The sequence below is a fragment of the Atheta coriaria genome, unplaced genomic scaffold, assembly GCF_025399875.1.
Source record: "Atheta coriaria isolate IRGN ID8LTWV9N9 unplaced genomic scaffold, Caltech_Dcor_3.1 hic_scaffold_9_pilon, whole genome shotgun sequence".
In the NCBI taxonomy this organism is placed as follows: domain Eukaryota; kingdom Metazoa; phylum Arthropoda; class Insecta; order Coleoptera; family Staphylinidae; genus Dalotia; species Dalotia coriaria.
The window spans coordinates 10,646,754-10,662,399 of record NW_027045451.1 but is presented as its reverse complement, the minus strand read 5'-3'; the positions used below and the strand labels follow the sequence as shown (position 1 = coordinate 10,662,399).

Sequence of the window (15,646 nt, the reverse complement as noted above, 5' to 3'; positions counted from 1 at the left end):
TGGTATTTTTTCACGGTGATAAGTAACATTTAATGTTATTAAATAAAATATTAAAAAATACTTTTATCTGCTTTCACGAAAAATAGCACTTTAATCACGGATCGCCAAGGATGTGACTAAAATACTTTAGTCACAGTTTTTAGTCACGTGGTGGAGTTTGGCTGTGCGCATTAACCTATAAGACCATAAAAATGCAAAAAAATCAAAAGGAATAAAGCAATCGTTAGCATCACGTTGCTAAACGTGGATAAAATGCCACTTAGCGCACTTGATACTTGTTATACCATTTTTCACAATTTTCACATTTTAAAATTGACCATATTGACTAATCATATCAATTATAACAGATATTAATTGACTAGTTGTAGTCGCAACGATAATGTCCTAATTAGTTTAGTTAGAGTGTACGCTGTTGAATGTTCATCAAGTTCATTTATCATATTTATCTAAATCACGTAATCCTGCCAATTATACCGCTGTAACAACTGGAAACGAGAAATAATGAATTTATTCAGTTACACCAACTTTTTTGTGTTTTGTTAAGTAGATATTGATTTTTTTGAAATACTCGTAAATTATTTGAGTTTGAAAATGTCATCGTGTACATTGTACATCATCAACAGCGCAAGGCGGCAGCATATTTTCCGCCGGAGTTTCTTTAGGGTTTAGTTTCCGATCCAATATCAATCCCTCGAGCAAACAACCGAAGAATCGGTTTCACCGCTCGGATCTCCTGAATCTCAATATCAAAAGTTATATTTGAACAATTGCAAATGCGTCGGGGCGAGGGATGAGTTTGGTTTGTCGATTCTTTGTCACTTTTACCCTCATTTTTGATCACTTTTCCTTTAAAACCTCAAAAAATTTATTTTTTAAAAACGTTTTTTGCTATATTTGTAATTTTTATGCTTGTACTTCAAAGATTTTTCTTCTTTGGAATTATTTCTAGTCTCACTTGTCGCGCAAAACTTTCCGCTCCATAACCTTCAAACGAGATGCGCCAGCTCTGGAGTTGAAAAGAAATTTCGCCGAATCGAGCGGGTATAAAAAGAGCTCGTGCTAAAATCGTCGCGAGAACCTGTTGGCTGAAAATAAAAACGAAAACTTCCGTGCAAACCGAGAATAAGAAAAAATTTGAACTCCGATTGCCGCGAAGGAAAAAAACACACCGTTGGAAGCGGAAAAAGTTTTGGAGAAAGTATCATTTCGCGACGAGGTGCCGGAACTGCGAATTGGGTGCCAACTGTTACGTTTGCGCCTCGAATGTTTGCTCGGGCAGGAAATGTAGGAAACCAGCATCAAAAGATACGAAAAAGGTTCAAAATCAACACGGACTGTTGACAACCAACAAAATTACGAAAAAAAGTGGACAAATGTTAATATATAATTTAATCTTTTAAAAGATAAGAAAAATAAGGGACGAACAATGCAATTTTGCATTATTTTTTCTAATAACTGTTTTTCTTCCCTTCTCAAAGCTAAAACCTAATAAAATAACGAGAAACGAAAATCCGCTCATAATTTATACGCGACTATGCCGCCTCCCGCGGCGGGGTAAGCCCCACACGCACGAAAAGAAGAAAATAATAAGAGGAAATATGCAACCAACTTGGAATTTACAACTGGGGAACACAAGCAAAATCTTAAAACGTATTTTTTCAGTTTTATAATAATAATAATAATAATAATATACAGAGTGTTTTGTTGTATATTTTTGAAAAACATGATAAATTATATGGTTGGAGATATTTCTTCGCCCTCTAAAACAATAAATGTTTATGGTTGTGGCTGGGGCGGCGCACGAAGGAGATTTGCCGCGAAATCCAAAGAAAAATGTTATAAGTAGCACGTAATTTACTTGATATAATGTGGATCAAGCGCACGGCTGGTCGGAGGCGGAAAAGAAGGAAATGCTTCCTGTCAAAACGTCACGGATACGCGCGTTCCTCGTGCCTGAACATCGTTTACTTCTTGCGAACACCGGCCTCGTGCCACGAAAGGGAGAAAAATTCTTGGAGCGCTGGAAATGAATGCCGTGGCGCGCGGCGTAGGCGGAAAACTAACAACATACGTGAGAGCTTAGAAAAAGCGACATATTTGAATATCGCTCGCGCTGGAATATGGTCTCGGTGGCGGCGGTGGCGGTGCGCAATGAGCGTGTGCGACATGTGGGAAAAAATCGCGTCGCTTTCGCACAGCCGCCGTCGCCGCGACGCGCATAAACAAGCCCGGATTCGTATAAATCATGCGAATCGCAGTCAGACGCAATTGCGCCGTGATATTCGTTATTTCTTATTGCGTGCTCCTGCTTTTCTCTCTTTTCGATGGAAATGTATTTTTGTTCGGTGTGGATTTATTTACAAATTGAAAACAAAGCAGAAACTCACCATTTTTAGTTCTTTTTCGTAATCAATATTAAATTTATCAAGAAAACTAAAAATCCAAAAAATTGATTAACTCAACACTGACGTTACAATCAATAAAAAGTGAGAAAACAGAAAAAAATATTTTTTTTTACTAAATTAACACAAAATTTCAACAAAAATATTTAAATATATATTTTCGAGCTTTACAAGTCAGTTTTTAATACTTAACTGAATGTGAATAATAAATAACTTTTAATAAAGAAATTTGTTAAGTCCTAGAGGATTATTTCGGAGTAAGTAAGTGAAGTGAAGTGAGATTGAAATTGTAATGTGATGTTAGACTGTGAGGAATCACAAGACGAGGCACGAGTTGAAACATTAGTAACGCTGATGCACGGATGATGATGATTATGATGACTTCGTGCGTTCTCTGCCGAACGCGGAAAACTCCACGCGACGATGAATGCGAGCCCGCACACGTCGCGAAATTGAAATTTTCGAGCGCGCGTGCTAAATTCAATATTGTGTCAGATGCAGTCGCGAGTTAAACTTTCACACCCGTTCAAATTTAATAATTCAAACACCTCAAATGCTACTCTTCCTAAAATATTGTCATTTTTATCCAAAAATACAAAAAAAAAACTAAAAATCAGGTTAATTAACCTAAAAAAATATTTTAGAAGTAAAATTGAGGTTATCCCTACTAATTTATAAATCCGAATGTCCTGATGTTTGTTACACTTTCACGCAAAAACTACTTAACAGATCATCATGAAAATTTGTACACATATTCTTAGTGGTCCCCGAATGGTTATAGGCTACTTTTTATTTAAAAAAATTATTTTTTAAATAAAATAAAGAAATTGTTTAGTCAATAATACCTCTGCATCTGGCTAATTGACTACTTTAACGCCATCTAGCATTCCAGCAATGAAGCTCAAACCTAAGTACTATAGTACCATCACACTGTATTATCACACTGTATTATCGACAGCTACGTCAACATCAAATCCAATTGACTACACTATGGAGACTGTACACTATACTTCCATAGACTATACTTTCAGCCATTTTAAACTTCCCGCCATTCTACTTCATTGTTACTTCTTCTGTGACTACAGACGCGTACGGAAGCAACTTCATTGATTTCTAATATTTATTTGATGGATTCAACGCGAGCGAAGTCGCGGGATAAAGCTAGTATTATATATTGTTGTTTGGTTTGTTATCATAATTCAACTTGACTCGTCTCAGCCATGGTAATTCAAGACGAGAAATTTCTTGTTCTTGCACTTTGCGTTTGTATACAGTTGACGATGCGTTATAATTCAACAAATTCGTGCGCGCGATGAAAATCACCAAACGAGTCTTTTGTTAAACCGCAAGAGCTTTTTATCACATGTCTGGCATCTCGTAGACCTGCAATTGAACAACGTACAGCCGTCCGGAATCAAGAATGCCGCACAAAGTGAACGAAATGAGAAAACGAACAAATCAACGATATTTCCATATTCCACATAAATCTTTCGCGAAATGAACCACGCTCGGTGCGCGCAGACAATAAAAACAATAGGATTGCATGTTGGATACGACTATAGGGTCTTTAACTCTTGTTGCGCTGTAATGTCGAAGGCTAATTACGGCTGGTTCTTGTTGTCATAAAGCAACAATTTAACGATGTTAATTCGTGAGCAATGCCGGCGAGATTTGCGATAAGCGCGTTTAAATGACGCTTTAATAAAGCACATAAAAATGAATTGTACGAGTCGATGCACTCACTCATTAAATTATTTATAAATAACTAAATATAATAAATGGTTTATTTTATGTTGAAAGCGTATAAAATCCCTCCTAAAATTACACAAAGCTTAAAAAGTTGAAAGCCACAAAACAAACGCCTATAAAATCATAGCAAACTCAATACAGATGAAAATAAAGCAGAGAAACACGTGCGGCATGCTCGTGTCGATTTTAGTGCCTCGTGCGCCTCTTAATCTCCACATCAAACAATTTGGAAAGTAGTAAAGTTGCGTTTTTGGCATTTCATACACAAACACTCCAACTACTCGCGCCATCATCGCACATCTGCTTTTATTTTTGTCCGCAACATCAAAACACCCTCAAATTTGACTCTTTAATACCCACTTATTTGTGTAGGGATGTTTTTTTCTTCTTCGCCGGCGTTTTTTGTCACTTTTTGATGTTGCAACTGGTTTTTAATGCGCGCGTTAACGCGACGACAGATTTATTTTTAATGAATTGCAGTTTTGTTTACTTTGAATTTAACGCGCCGAAGGAAATGAGAAAAAGGGGTGGACGCGGTTCGGCGACGACTCCAGCAGTGAACCGAAGTGGAAAATGGCGGGCGGTTCCGAAAAAGCGATTTGTTTGTTTAATGACTTCCCCTTAAGGAGCGTAATAAGCACATCAGCGAAAGATGCGTTGGCGTCGCCGCCTTCGAAATGGAGATGGGCTTCGTCCGTCTGCTGCGCCCGGTAAAAATTGCAATAATTAAGAGGCGCGACGTGAACAAATCGCACGAAAGTGTTAATTATGAATTAAATATGGACGGAATTAATTTATTCCCAGGATGAAAAATATCGCTGAAAATTAAAGTGTGTTGAACACACTGTATAAAATTAATAATTGTATATGTATCAAGTCATGTTTCACGTCACGTATTTGGCTGAGAATGCGAGAATACTTCTACATACTGCTGAAGCTGGTTTTGGTTGTGAAGGACTCGACTGGAGATATCCTCCGGATTAGGCGCACGCCGCGGAAGACACATTATTGGACATCGTAAGCCAGTCTTCGCCGGCCGGCAGATAAGGTCGGACGTGGCGTGCACGGCGTTATCGTGGCCAGCCGAAACGTATTACTGTTGAAAAGCAATGAGAACTACTAGTACTACTAGGTGGTGGTGTTCACCCAGCAAACATAGAAATTGCTCCGGCTTGCAGCAAACTGCATGAGCTAGAGCCGAAGCTGGGACTATGTCGGAACAAAATGAACACAGTTTGGAGTTTTGGACTTGGAGCAGTTGGAGGCTGTATTCAGCTCATTCAGCGGTAGCTTTACTCCACACTCCATGTCTAGCAGTTTATTGAAAGGTGCACGCCGAGGACAGAAGAGGTCTGAAGTGGAACTGATGCCAATGGGGTTAAAATGACTATTGGAGTTGGAGAAAGTCTGTTAGAACCCGTTAGAAATCCTTAAACTATATTAAAACCAAACATCTTCTAAAAATTCAATTTTAAAATTTTAAAAACTTAAAATAGTTTTATATTAAGTATCAAGTGCGCTAAGCGGCACTTTAACAACATATAACGCGTTATCTTAACGTTATTTTTTGATTTATACTATATTTTCTCCACCCCGTGACTAAAATACTTTAGTGACAACTTTGGGTATCCATAATTAAAGTACCACTTTTCATCTCTCTAAACCGAGCCAAAGTGCTGTTTAAAAAGAAGAAATAGAAAAATTATTTTATTATCAGTATCATTTGCGCAATATATGATCATTTTTGAAATAGTTCTGGTTAAAAATTGGAAATTCATGAAATAAGTAATAAACCTAACATATTGATTTTCTTGTGCCGGCGTAGTTTCTACGTGCATTTAATGTTTGCCGCGCGGTGTTGTGGCGCTAGCGCACTATAACGCAGCTATTTATCTTTACAAGTCATATTCACCTCCAGGGGCCGTAAATTACGACGCTTAATAAATTTATTACGCCGATAAACCGATCCGCAACACCTCGCGCTCACCTATCGCGCGCTGCCATCTCACGAGCGAAAGTTTCGGTGAGTAGCGCCTAGAATCCACTACAACCCACTCTTACGAAATTAAACTCATAACGATAATGCACCGTGAATATTACAAAACTATACAGCATTAAAATATAAAATAAAGTCTTCTGATTTTTTTTTAATCTGTCAATTAGTATAATAAGTTGAGATTAGAACCGAAATTAAAGTCTATTTAGATTTTTTGTGATAAAACCTTAATTACTAAATAAAAACTGCATCCAATTGAATCGTGAGCCATAAAAACGACGCAGACGTTGGTGTGTTTTTTTTTCGCTTGGAAGCAAACAAACAAGCGAAAAAATAAATAAAAGAATAGAATGGCGGATTGTGGATGCGCTCGTAGGGCGAATGCATGAATTCGACGCTCTTAAATTCGGTTTTAAACTTTTAAAGCTCCGCACATTAAGACAATCAATTAGAAAATTGGCCGCCGACGCCGCCACCGCCTACAATGGTGCGAGAGGGAAGAAAGTTGTAAAATTGCATTAACGTCAGTTAGCCTCGGATTCCGATAATGCCGCGACAGCCTAATTTATATTCTAATTTCGCCGAAGACAAAAGAATTTAACCGAATCGATCTTTTCGACTTTTTTTCTTTCTTTCTTTAAGTTGCATTCCTTTCTTACTCTTACTCTTCTGATTGCACAGCAGGGAAGAATTATCTCTTCTGATGGCAAAACAAAGTTACATTTTATATTTTTTTACTTCCACCGGTAACAAATTACTTTTTCTACGGTTTTGAGATTCAAAAGTAGCAATTTAGTCACGGACAGCTAAGGTCGTGATTAAAGTAGTTTAGTCACGAGTTTTAGTCACGAGGTGATGCTCACGTTGTTAAAGTGCCACTTAGTGCACGTGATATTTAATAAACTATTATTTTAAAACAATAAACAATTTTTCGAAAGCTCTTGTTATATTTGTTGGTTAAAATTAAATTTGTAGAACACTCCGAATCAGATTGATTAATTATTTTAGGGTTGGTTAATTATTACCGGAAGCTGGGCAGAGATAACTACCAGCCTAACATGATACCACTGAAATATAAATTCTTAGAACGGTTAGGCGGCGCTCACAATTGAACGGAAGCATGTGGTAGAGCAGAATCCAAGAGTGGACTAACCACAAGTTCATTATCATGATTCATGGGCCAGGGATCCAGGCTTCAAAATTCAAATTCAAAATCTGAATTCACTAATTTAATTTGCTACGAGTTATACTCGTAACTTACCCGACTTTACGTCAAGTAAAGTAAGTTTAGTCTTGTAGCGGTAGTTTTCAAATAAGTAGTGGAGAATATTGACTTTTCTTCGGAGGTCACCAGGGATGTAAGGAGGAGTAGATGTAGATATTGTGTGTGGTGGATAATGGAATTGACAGCGCAGTTGCAATCGCAATCGGCACGGTCAAAATTTAATCTCATTTATATTGAATTTATTGTCGAGGCGGTGAATGCACCTTGTGTTCAGGTATTTGCTGCTTTTGTTCACAGGATACACGGGTATCAAGTCTTTGGTTACAGGTTCGTAAATCTTGATAATAGAAAACACAATCACAAAAATATATTTTTCTATTTTTACTTTTAAAGGGCATGTATCATGTATCATATCATGGTTTCAACGTGAAAAGTTGCACTTTAGTCACGGACCGCCATAGTCGTGACTAAAGTATTTTATCACGTTGCTAAACGTTGTTAGAGTGCCGTTTAGCGCACTTGATATTTAATATGCTATTTTCTTTCTGAATTAAATAGATATCAAAATATTTCCGGTTTGTTCGTTGAACTGGTTTCCCTTTTCTGTTATTTTTTGTCTCTGTTTGCTATCCTTATATATTTATGCGCTTAAATTATTACGTAATAAATGGCTCGCAATGAATGCTACATGCTACCATTGACACACACAAACACGATTGTAAGGTGTAGCTAGAAAATGGAAAAGACCCAAAGGCGACCAGAAAGCGAAAACGGAAGGTAAAGACAGAAGCAAAGGTAAAGCGTAATGCCAAAGGTGACTCGCGCGTTCGCGAGTAAAGCATTAGTTAATTAATAATCATCATTTTGATCTTCACGTTTGACATTTATAAATTTCCGCGTTTTCGTTTTCTACCTTTGCCCTTCAACTTACTGTCGCGATACGCATCTTCCGGCTCCGAAACTCGGCTCACTGCTGTTGTTTCAATTGTTTTATTTATTTAATGTATTGAATATACCAAGTGTTTGAATAAAATATTATTTTCGACATAAAATCAATGTCAATTTATTAAATTTTGAAACACTCCGAGTGCAGGGAGCAAACGTATGGTCAATTTCGACTTAAATTATTAACAAATGTCAATCGTCATAAATCACATGAAATCGTGCGAGTTGGAAACTTTGCCAGCTCATACCTACGTAATGATTGAAGTTGACATTAAATATTCCTGTCGAAAGGACTGAAAAAACAAAGCGACATTTTATGAATCGAGTAAATGCGTTATTACGTTCGGAATAATTTCAAATTTCGGCTTCGAAAGCAGTTAGTAATGACGTGTTTGTCTCTGTGAGTTGTACGCGGCAAACAACAGAATATTTATTATTAATCTCTTTTTGGATCAAATATTCCACGCGCGCTCTTTGTGTTATCAAACATTGATTTTTGGCTGAAAACAAAAAATGTATTGATTGAAAACAAACACAACTAAATTATTTATTTCATTCGTTCTGTAATAAACCACAAAATAGTATATTATGTACCAAGTGGCAAAACGAAGATTTTACTCACCGGATTGATTGAGAGCGAGCGTAGCAAGCGTTTAAACAATCGAGTGTTTAACAACGTTTAGCCACGTGATGCTTACGCTATGCTTTCTACTTCCACTCTAGTTCCACGAGACGTGTTTGACTTGTGCTGCTCGGTAGCTAAGTCTGCTGTGCAGACGCAATCTCCGCCCCGTATATAATGCCCGTAGATAATAGATATTATTCACGGCTTGGTCTAAAATCCGTGCAAAAACTTTATAGGTGAAATTAGAACAATATCATTTTCTGTTTTAATATTATTTTAAGTGGGTGTTTTATTAAAATAAAATTTCTTATGATTTAAAAACAGATCGAGACTGAAATATTTAAATTAATATCTCCGTGTTGCACGCCGAAAATTCTTGTCTTGCATTCACGGGCGAGAAGAGGTTATTACTATAATCAATATTGACAGGCTGCAATCAACGTAATTAACATATCCGACGTTACGATATGTTAACTGGCTGCGGCGGTTTCACCGCCTTAACGATGATTACCGACGAGATTTCCATTCGAGCATAATCTTCGAAGTGGCTATTAAGAGAGAAACTAAGAGATGTAAATAATTTAAACAAGAAGTTAACTTGTTACTAACTGATTATTAATGCATATTAATAATTCACGTCGTGTTAAACTTATGTTTAACATTTTTAAAAGCAAAAAGGAGAAAATATTTGATTATAACATTAGTTATGACTTTGAAAACCCAAAAATACGTAGAAGCAACAAGATAAATGTGGTTTTTATAATTAAGCAGTTATTAAGCGCTTAAGACAAGAAGGTGTGTACTGAATGTATGACGAATATTAGAAACCAACAGATCGTAAATTACTAAAGATGATTTAAACAAATATTTAGATATTTTGATAGAGTTTTTTATATATATATCTGATATTTATTGCATGTGAGGTTAAAATACGTTTCGAAAAGTCCAAACACGAAGAATTTGAATAAATTTGTCGTAAAAGTCGATGCGTAGATGCTGATAAGATAAGGCGATGAAAAACTGAGAAATCGTGCGTTGTAATTGTTCAATTAGTAATTCAATGGCTCGGTGGAGCATTCGGGGAACTCAAATGACAAGAATTACAAGCGAATTACAAGCGGCCAGCACTGAAAGAAACAACCGACTTGCACTATCTCAAAAGTTCATCTCCAACAGAAAAACACGAATATAATTGAATAATAATGCACTAAACACACGCGTTATAACTAGTCTTTTCTTTTACAAAGTTTTGAATGAATTGAAGTTGAATTGAGCGTGTTTATGATTTTTTAAAGGAGTGTTTTAAGAAATTATGTTAAAATAATAAATATTGACGTAAAAAGTAATTCTTAGGATAATTTAATTCATAGTAAAGTATACACAAGTATTAACCTGACGGGTAACATTGAGTAATTGGAAAATATATTTCTTTGTTTTTACTAGTCCAGCATAAATTACTTTTAGAGTCGTTTTCGTGATACGTACCTTTATTTATTCACGAATTCGTGGAAAAAGTTGCAAATGAACGTCTGCATTTTACATGCTGACCTTGACATTGACCGAATCAATTTTTATTGGCTAATAGCATGCATAGGACAATTCTATTAATTTTGTAATGTACTAGAAGAACTCGTAAAGAACGTCTGCAACGCAAGTAAAAATTATACTAAAAATATTTGTAATCTATGTTAGAAATAATGTTTAATGGGAGTTTAATATGAAGCGGAATTTATCTGGTATAGCACAAAAGGTAGTAAATATGTTATATCAAATGTTATGACATTTTATCAAAATTATCATCACCAAAAGCAAAGTTGTAGGTGCGCAAATAGTGTACTCAATGAAAAATAAAAATAAAAATTGTTTCGTATATGAATTACGCAGAGATAAATATATCTCCGCATATTAATAAATTCATATCGAATTTACAGAAATTATTAAGAGAAATCATTAGCAGTTTATGCAATTTACGAAGAAGAAGAGGAATATTTGTCATATAATATAGATATGTGTATTCTAAAATTATCCATAATAAAAATTTCAATATTATTGCGAGTTTTAAATTTGTAGCAGTAATTTTTAATTGAAGTTTTGAATGTAATTTAATTCCATGCACTTTTAGCGACAATCAGGGCAATAAACTTGTTTGGAATCAGAAGACTGATACAAACGCACTGTAAATTTGTATCCGCATTTTTTGCAACACCTTTCTTCCATATCATAACCCGCCATATCAGAAACTAATTCCGTTGTTGCTGAAGCGCCGTAGAGTCCACCAATTCCGCCTACAATGGCACCTGCAAGGCCACCGGCTACAGTGCCAACTCCCGGTAATACAGCACTACCGATAAGAGCACCAGCAGAACCTCCACCCGCTGCTCCACCCCAGCCACCAGCAACACCGGCAACTGTCTCCACAGTGTTACGACTTGTCGAGTTTTCGTAATCGGTTGACACAGCACCGTACACACTATAAACATCGGATGCTATTGCAGGAATGAGCATTACTTTTGATGCACCCGCTGCACTTTTGACCATTTTTGACGTGGTGCTAGATACGACCTAAATATAAGGGTTTTATAATATTTTGCAATTTTTAAACCATATATTTTACTTACTTGTGGTAAATGTTTATTAAGGTGTGACCCAGACCTCAACATTCCGGTTGCGGCACTACTTCCTACAGACTTTTCAGGTGCTGATTTATTCATAATGACCGCTGAAATAATTTTGAATAAATTTTCAATTCTAATTACTGCATATTTTTTATTTATATTAATAAGAGGTAAGTTGGATGTATTGTCATCAGTAACAAAAGAATTTTCCAACTCGTTTTACTGCTACATAAATACTAGTACATCTGTCTAAACTTATGAAACAACTTGACTCTCCCTACTAATATTATAAATGCGAAAGTTCTGATGTTTGTTACACTTTCACGCAAAAACTACTTAACCGATCATCATGAAAATTTGTAAACATATTCTTAGTGGTCCCCGAATGGTTATATGCTACTTTTTATTTCATAAAAAAAATTAGTTTTTAAATAAAATAAAGAAATTGTTTAGCCAATAATACCTCTGCTTCTGGCTATTTGACTACATTAACGCCTTCTAGCATTCCAGAAATGAAGCTCAAACCTAAGTACTATAGTACCATCACACTGTATTATCACACTGTATTACCGACAGTGACGTCAACATCAAATCCAATTGACTACACTATGGAGACTGTACACTATACTTCCATAGACTATACTTTCAGCCATTTTAAACTTCCCACCATTCTACTTCATTGTTACTTCTTCTGTGACTACAGATGCGTACGGAAGCAACTTCATTATTTTAGATATTCGCGAGCGAAGCCGTGGGTTAAAGCTAGTAATATATATTTTAAATTCAATGATATGAAGGATGCAATATCTTACCTGGTTATGTTAGTACAGTAGGAGAAAACAAAGCGTGGAGTTCGAACCGAACGATACTGGTTGGCAAATCGAGCAGTTGGTATATGATACCTACATTGTTGAAATTAAAATTCGGCGAAATTGAGACTTTCATATTGAGATAAATAATTATCGAACACACATTTGTAATCGTAGATGATAAGCCCATATCTAATTTATAGAAATTAGGAAGATATTGTGGTGGATTACCATTTTGAAGTATTCGACGTCAAGTGCAATATCCAGGTACGTGCATGTTTTCAAAGTGTTTAGACACAAAATGTAGCACTTTAAACACAGGCGGTCAAGGCCATGACTAAAGTACTTTATTCTTTTATAACCTTACAGTTCCCAGTAGTGTGCGAACGAATTTCGATGATGTAAATAACCAGCACACAAACTTAAATAACAAACACAAGGAAATATATTTCAATGAAGTAAATTTTCAGTTGTTTATAAATAGATACTTGTCATATGACATACAGATAATAATGTTTTATTTTCGTGTTTCGACTGAAAAAAAATGAACTCTAGAATTATCTATAATAAAAAAATTATATTATTGCAAGTTGAAAATTTGTTACAATTATTTACAATTAAAGTTTAGAACTAACATATAAATGTCATTTTAATGCCCTTCACTTTTACCGACAATCGGGACAATAAACTTGTTTGGATTCAGAAGACAGGTATAAACGCACAATAAATTTCCGTTTACATCTCTTACAGCATCTTTCTTCCATATCATAACCAGCCAAATCCGAAACTGCTTCGGTCGTTGCACTAGCACCAAAGAATCCACCAATTCCACCCACTATGGCACCCGCCACACCACCAATTACAGTGCCTACTCCTGGAAATATTGCACTACCGATGACAGCACCAGCAGAACCTCCACCAGCGGCACCTCCCCAACCACCAGCTACACCTGCAACTGTCTCAACCGTGTTACGGCTAGTCGAGTTTTGGTAATCGGCGGACACAGCATTACCCACATCGTAGGCGTCTGATATCAATGCTGGAATGAGTAGCGCTCTGGATGTACCTTTTGCTACACCTTTTACAGTTTTCGATGAGGTATTTTTCACAACCTACACAAAAATAGAAATTACACGTTGCAACTTTAAAAGGCTTACAATTAATTTACATGTTGATAGTTGCGATTTAGTTGTTTGGCGGCCTTCCGCTTTCCCACTTTCTCACCCCTTTCCTGAAGATCTTCAATTTTTTCTTTTGTTTGATTATTCATAATATCTGCAAAAATGCATATACTAGAAGAGTTTGTGCACGTTGCGTTATATCTATCTACGCATATATATATATATATATATTTGCCTATTTACAATACATAAAAAATGCGGTATCTTACCTGCTAACTCATGTACTGTCCAAGATATATAAGTAAATTCAAGCCAAACGATACTGGCATTGGCAAAATCATGTCGTATATATACGCACGTAGCGGCAATCAAAATTCTGCGAAATTGAAATCTTCAGATAGAGATTAATAGTTATCAAATAAACATTCGTAATTGCAGTAATTCAATATTTAATTTAGACAAATTATAAAGAAAAAAGGATTAGTATGAATTTCGAAGTATTTTGCTTTAAGTGAAATATCCGGGCAATTACTTTTTTTTATTAATTTGTTATTGACATTAACATGTATTTACTTTAGAATTACAATGACGTCATATAAAACTTGAAAGATAAGATACCTTTACCTAATTGATAATTTTTCACTTATCTTTTTTATTTTTCAAGCTTTAAACGACGTCATTGTAATAAATAATAAATGCTAAGTAAGTAAAAATTAAGTTGAAAGTGCGTAATCAATACACTTGATATCAAATACTTAAGAAATATTATAAAAATAGATTGTGTCGGAAATGAATTACGCATTACTTGATTCCCCGTAGAAATTCTAATTAGAAATCCCTCCAACATAAAGTACTCAACCCCATAACATTATTCGGGGTTGTTCTGTGTTTTGCCCACTGCATTCCGCTCAACAACCTTTCATAATTGTATGATTACACACCCCTGGCTGAAACAAAAGATGCGTTTACATTTGAACTGATGCGTTAATGCGTAGGAAGCAAAACAAAACCAGCGCCAGGGGTGCAGCGGTAATAAGGGTGGTTTGGGTTGAAGCTAAGACGCAAACCACAATAATAGATTACACCGTCGTCGGCAAACAAGCGTAATAAAGAAGCTTTCTTAGGGTGCAGTCAAGTTGGGGTGCATATTAACAATATTTTTATTGCAACTGAAATTTATTATATTTTTGTTATGATTTAGTAGCAAGTCGTGGCGAGGGTTAAATTGGGGAGAGAATTCAAGTTCATTACCAACGGTTAATCAGATATTAGACTGGCGGATGTATATTTGAATATATTTTTGTTTTGGTTAAAAATAAACCGCAACAATTAACTTGCAGTGAGGCGCATGCCGCCATTTTGCGTTGGTTTGCATGGAATGCAAATGCGCATGAAACGAGGGCTGGAACTATAACCGAATTGGTGTGAGAACGTTTGCCGCCTCTCTATGAATTATTATAACACGATAAGAGTGCTTCGCTTTGGATAAAATATGCAGAAATGTTTATGTGCGCATAAACCATATACAGTGTGTTTATAAATTGCTAAAAATCATGCAACTAAAACAAAATTATAACACATTTTATAACCTTTTAAAATTATTTTAACTTAAATTTTATTAATTCACTGAAATATAATCAAAATAATGTAAATAAAGATAAAACAACACTCATTTTATATAAATTAATTAATTAGTAATGATTTACGCGTATCCGAAATTGGTGTCCATGCTGGCGTGCTGCAATGCACTACATGTCGATTGTGTAATATATTTTTGCAATAATCTGAATTGATATCACGGCGCAAAACATCGATGGTCAGAAATATGGCCATTTCCATCATATACACTTTCAGTGTCATATTTCAATATCCTCCATCATCATCAAAACAACTATTCAATGTTACAATAAATGGAAATGAAATTATTAGGTACTAGTTTTTGTTTTGATTTATTCTTTGTGTTATTCTGTTGATTCATCGGTAATTTTATTGTATTGGTTAGTACGAACTAAAACACAAACGCTAAATTGGTCCTAAACGCACAATTCGGAATGAATAACGAATGCTTCAAACGCTCAAAATACCTACGACTCACAATCAGCGTCGGATAGTCGCTTCCATTGAAATTCGTTGTTGAATTCTAAACTGCAATCTGGTCA

At 35.6% G+C, this 15,646-nt stretch overlaps 2 protein-coding genes across 2 annotated transcripts; both read right to left on the bottom strand.

Annotated features, from left to right (window-relative positions):
* Positions 1-10,930: 10,930 nt before the first annotated feature.
* Positions 10,931-11,693, bottom strand: LOC135798737 (uncharacterized protein ZK688.7-like). Its single transcript, XM_065311667.1, has 2 exons — positions 11,561-11,693; positions 10,931-11,504 (listed from the first exon to the last, which is right to left on the bottom strand). Exons 1-2 carry the CDS (start codon positions 11,651-11,653, stop codon positions 11,061-11,063), a joined length of 537 nt encoding a protein of 178 aa, XP_065167739.1. The 5' UTR covers positions 11,654-11,693; the 3' UTR covers positions 10,931-11,060.
* A 1,333-nt stretch (positions 11,694-13,026) lies between these two features.
* Positions 13,027-13,763, bottom strand: LOC135798772 (uncharacterized protein C06E1.11-like). The gene is made up of 3 exons (XM_065311718.1): positions 13,757-13,763; positions 13,535-13,692; positions 13,027-13,478 (listed from the first exon to the last, which is right to left on the bottom strand). Exons 2-3 carry the CDS (start codon positions 13,634-13,636, stop codon positions 13,032-13,034), a joined length of 549 nt encoding a protein of 182 aa, XP_065167790.1. The 5' UTR covers positions 13,637-13,692; positions 13,757-13,763; the 3' UTR covers positions 13,027-13,031.
* Positions 13,764-15,646: the final 1,883 nt, after the last annotated feature.

Coding starts and splice junctions, on each gene's coding strand:
- LOC135798737 (XM_065311667.1), bottom strand. CDS start 11,653: ATGAATAAATCAGCACCTGAAAAGTCTGTAGGAAGTAGTGCCGCAACC. Junction 11,505..11,560: donor TTAATAAACATTTACCACAA/GTAAGTAAAATA, acceptor CCTTATATTTAG/GTCGTATCTAGCACCACGTC.
- LOC135798772 (XM_065311718.1), bottom strand. CDS start 13,636: ATGAATAATCAAACAAAAGAAAAAATTGAAGATCTTCAGGAAAGGGGT. Junction 13,479..13,534: donor TAAATCGCAACTATCAACAT/GTAAATTAATTG, acceptor ATTTTTGTGTAG/GTTGTGAAAAATACCTCATC.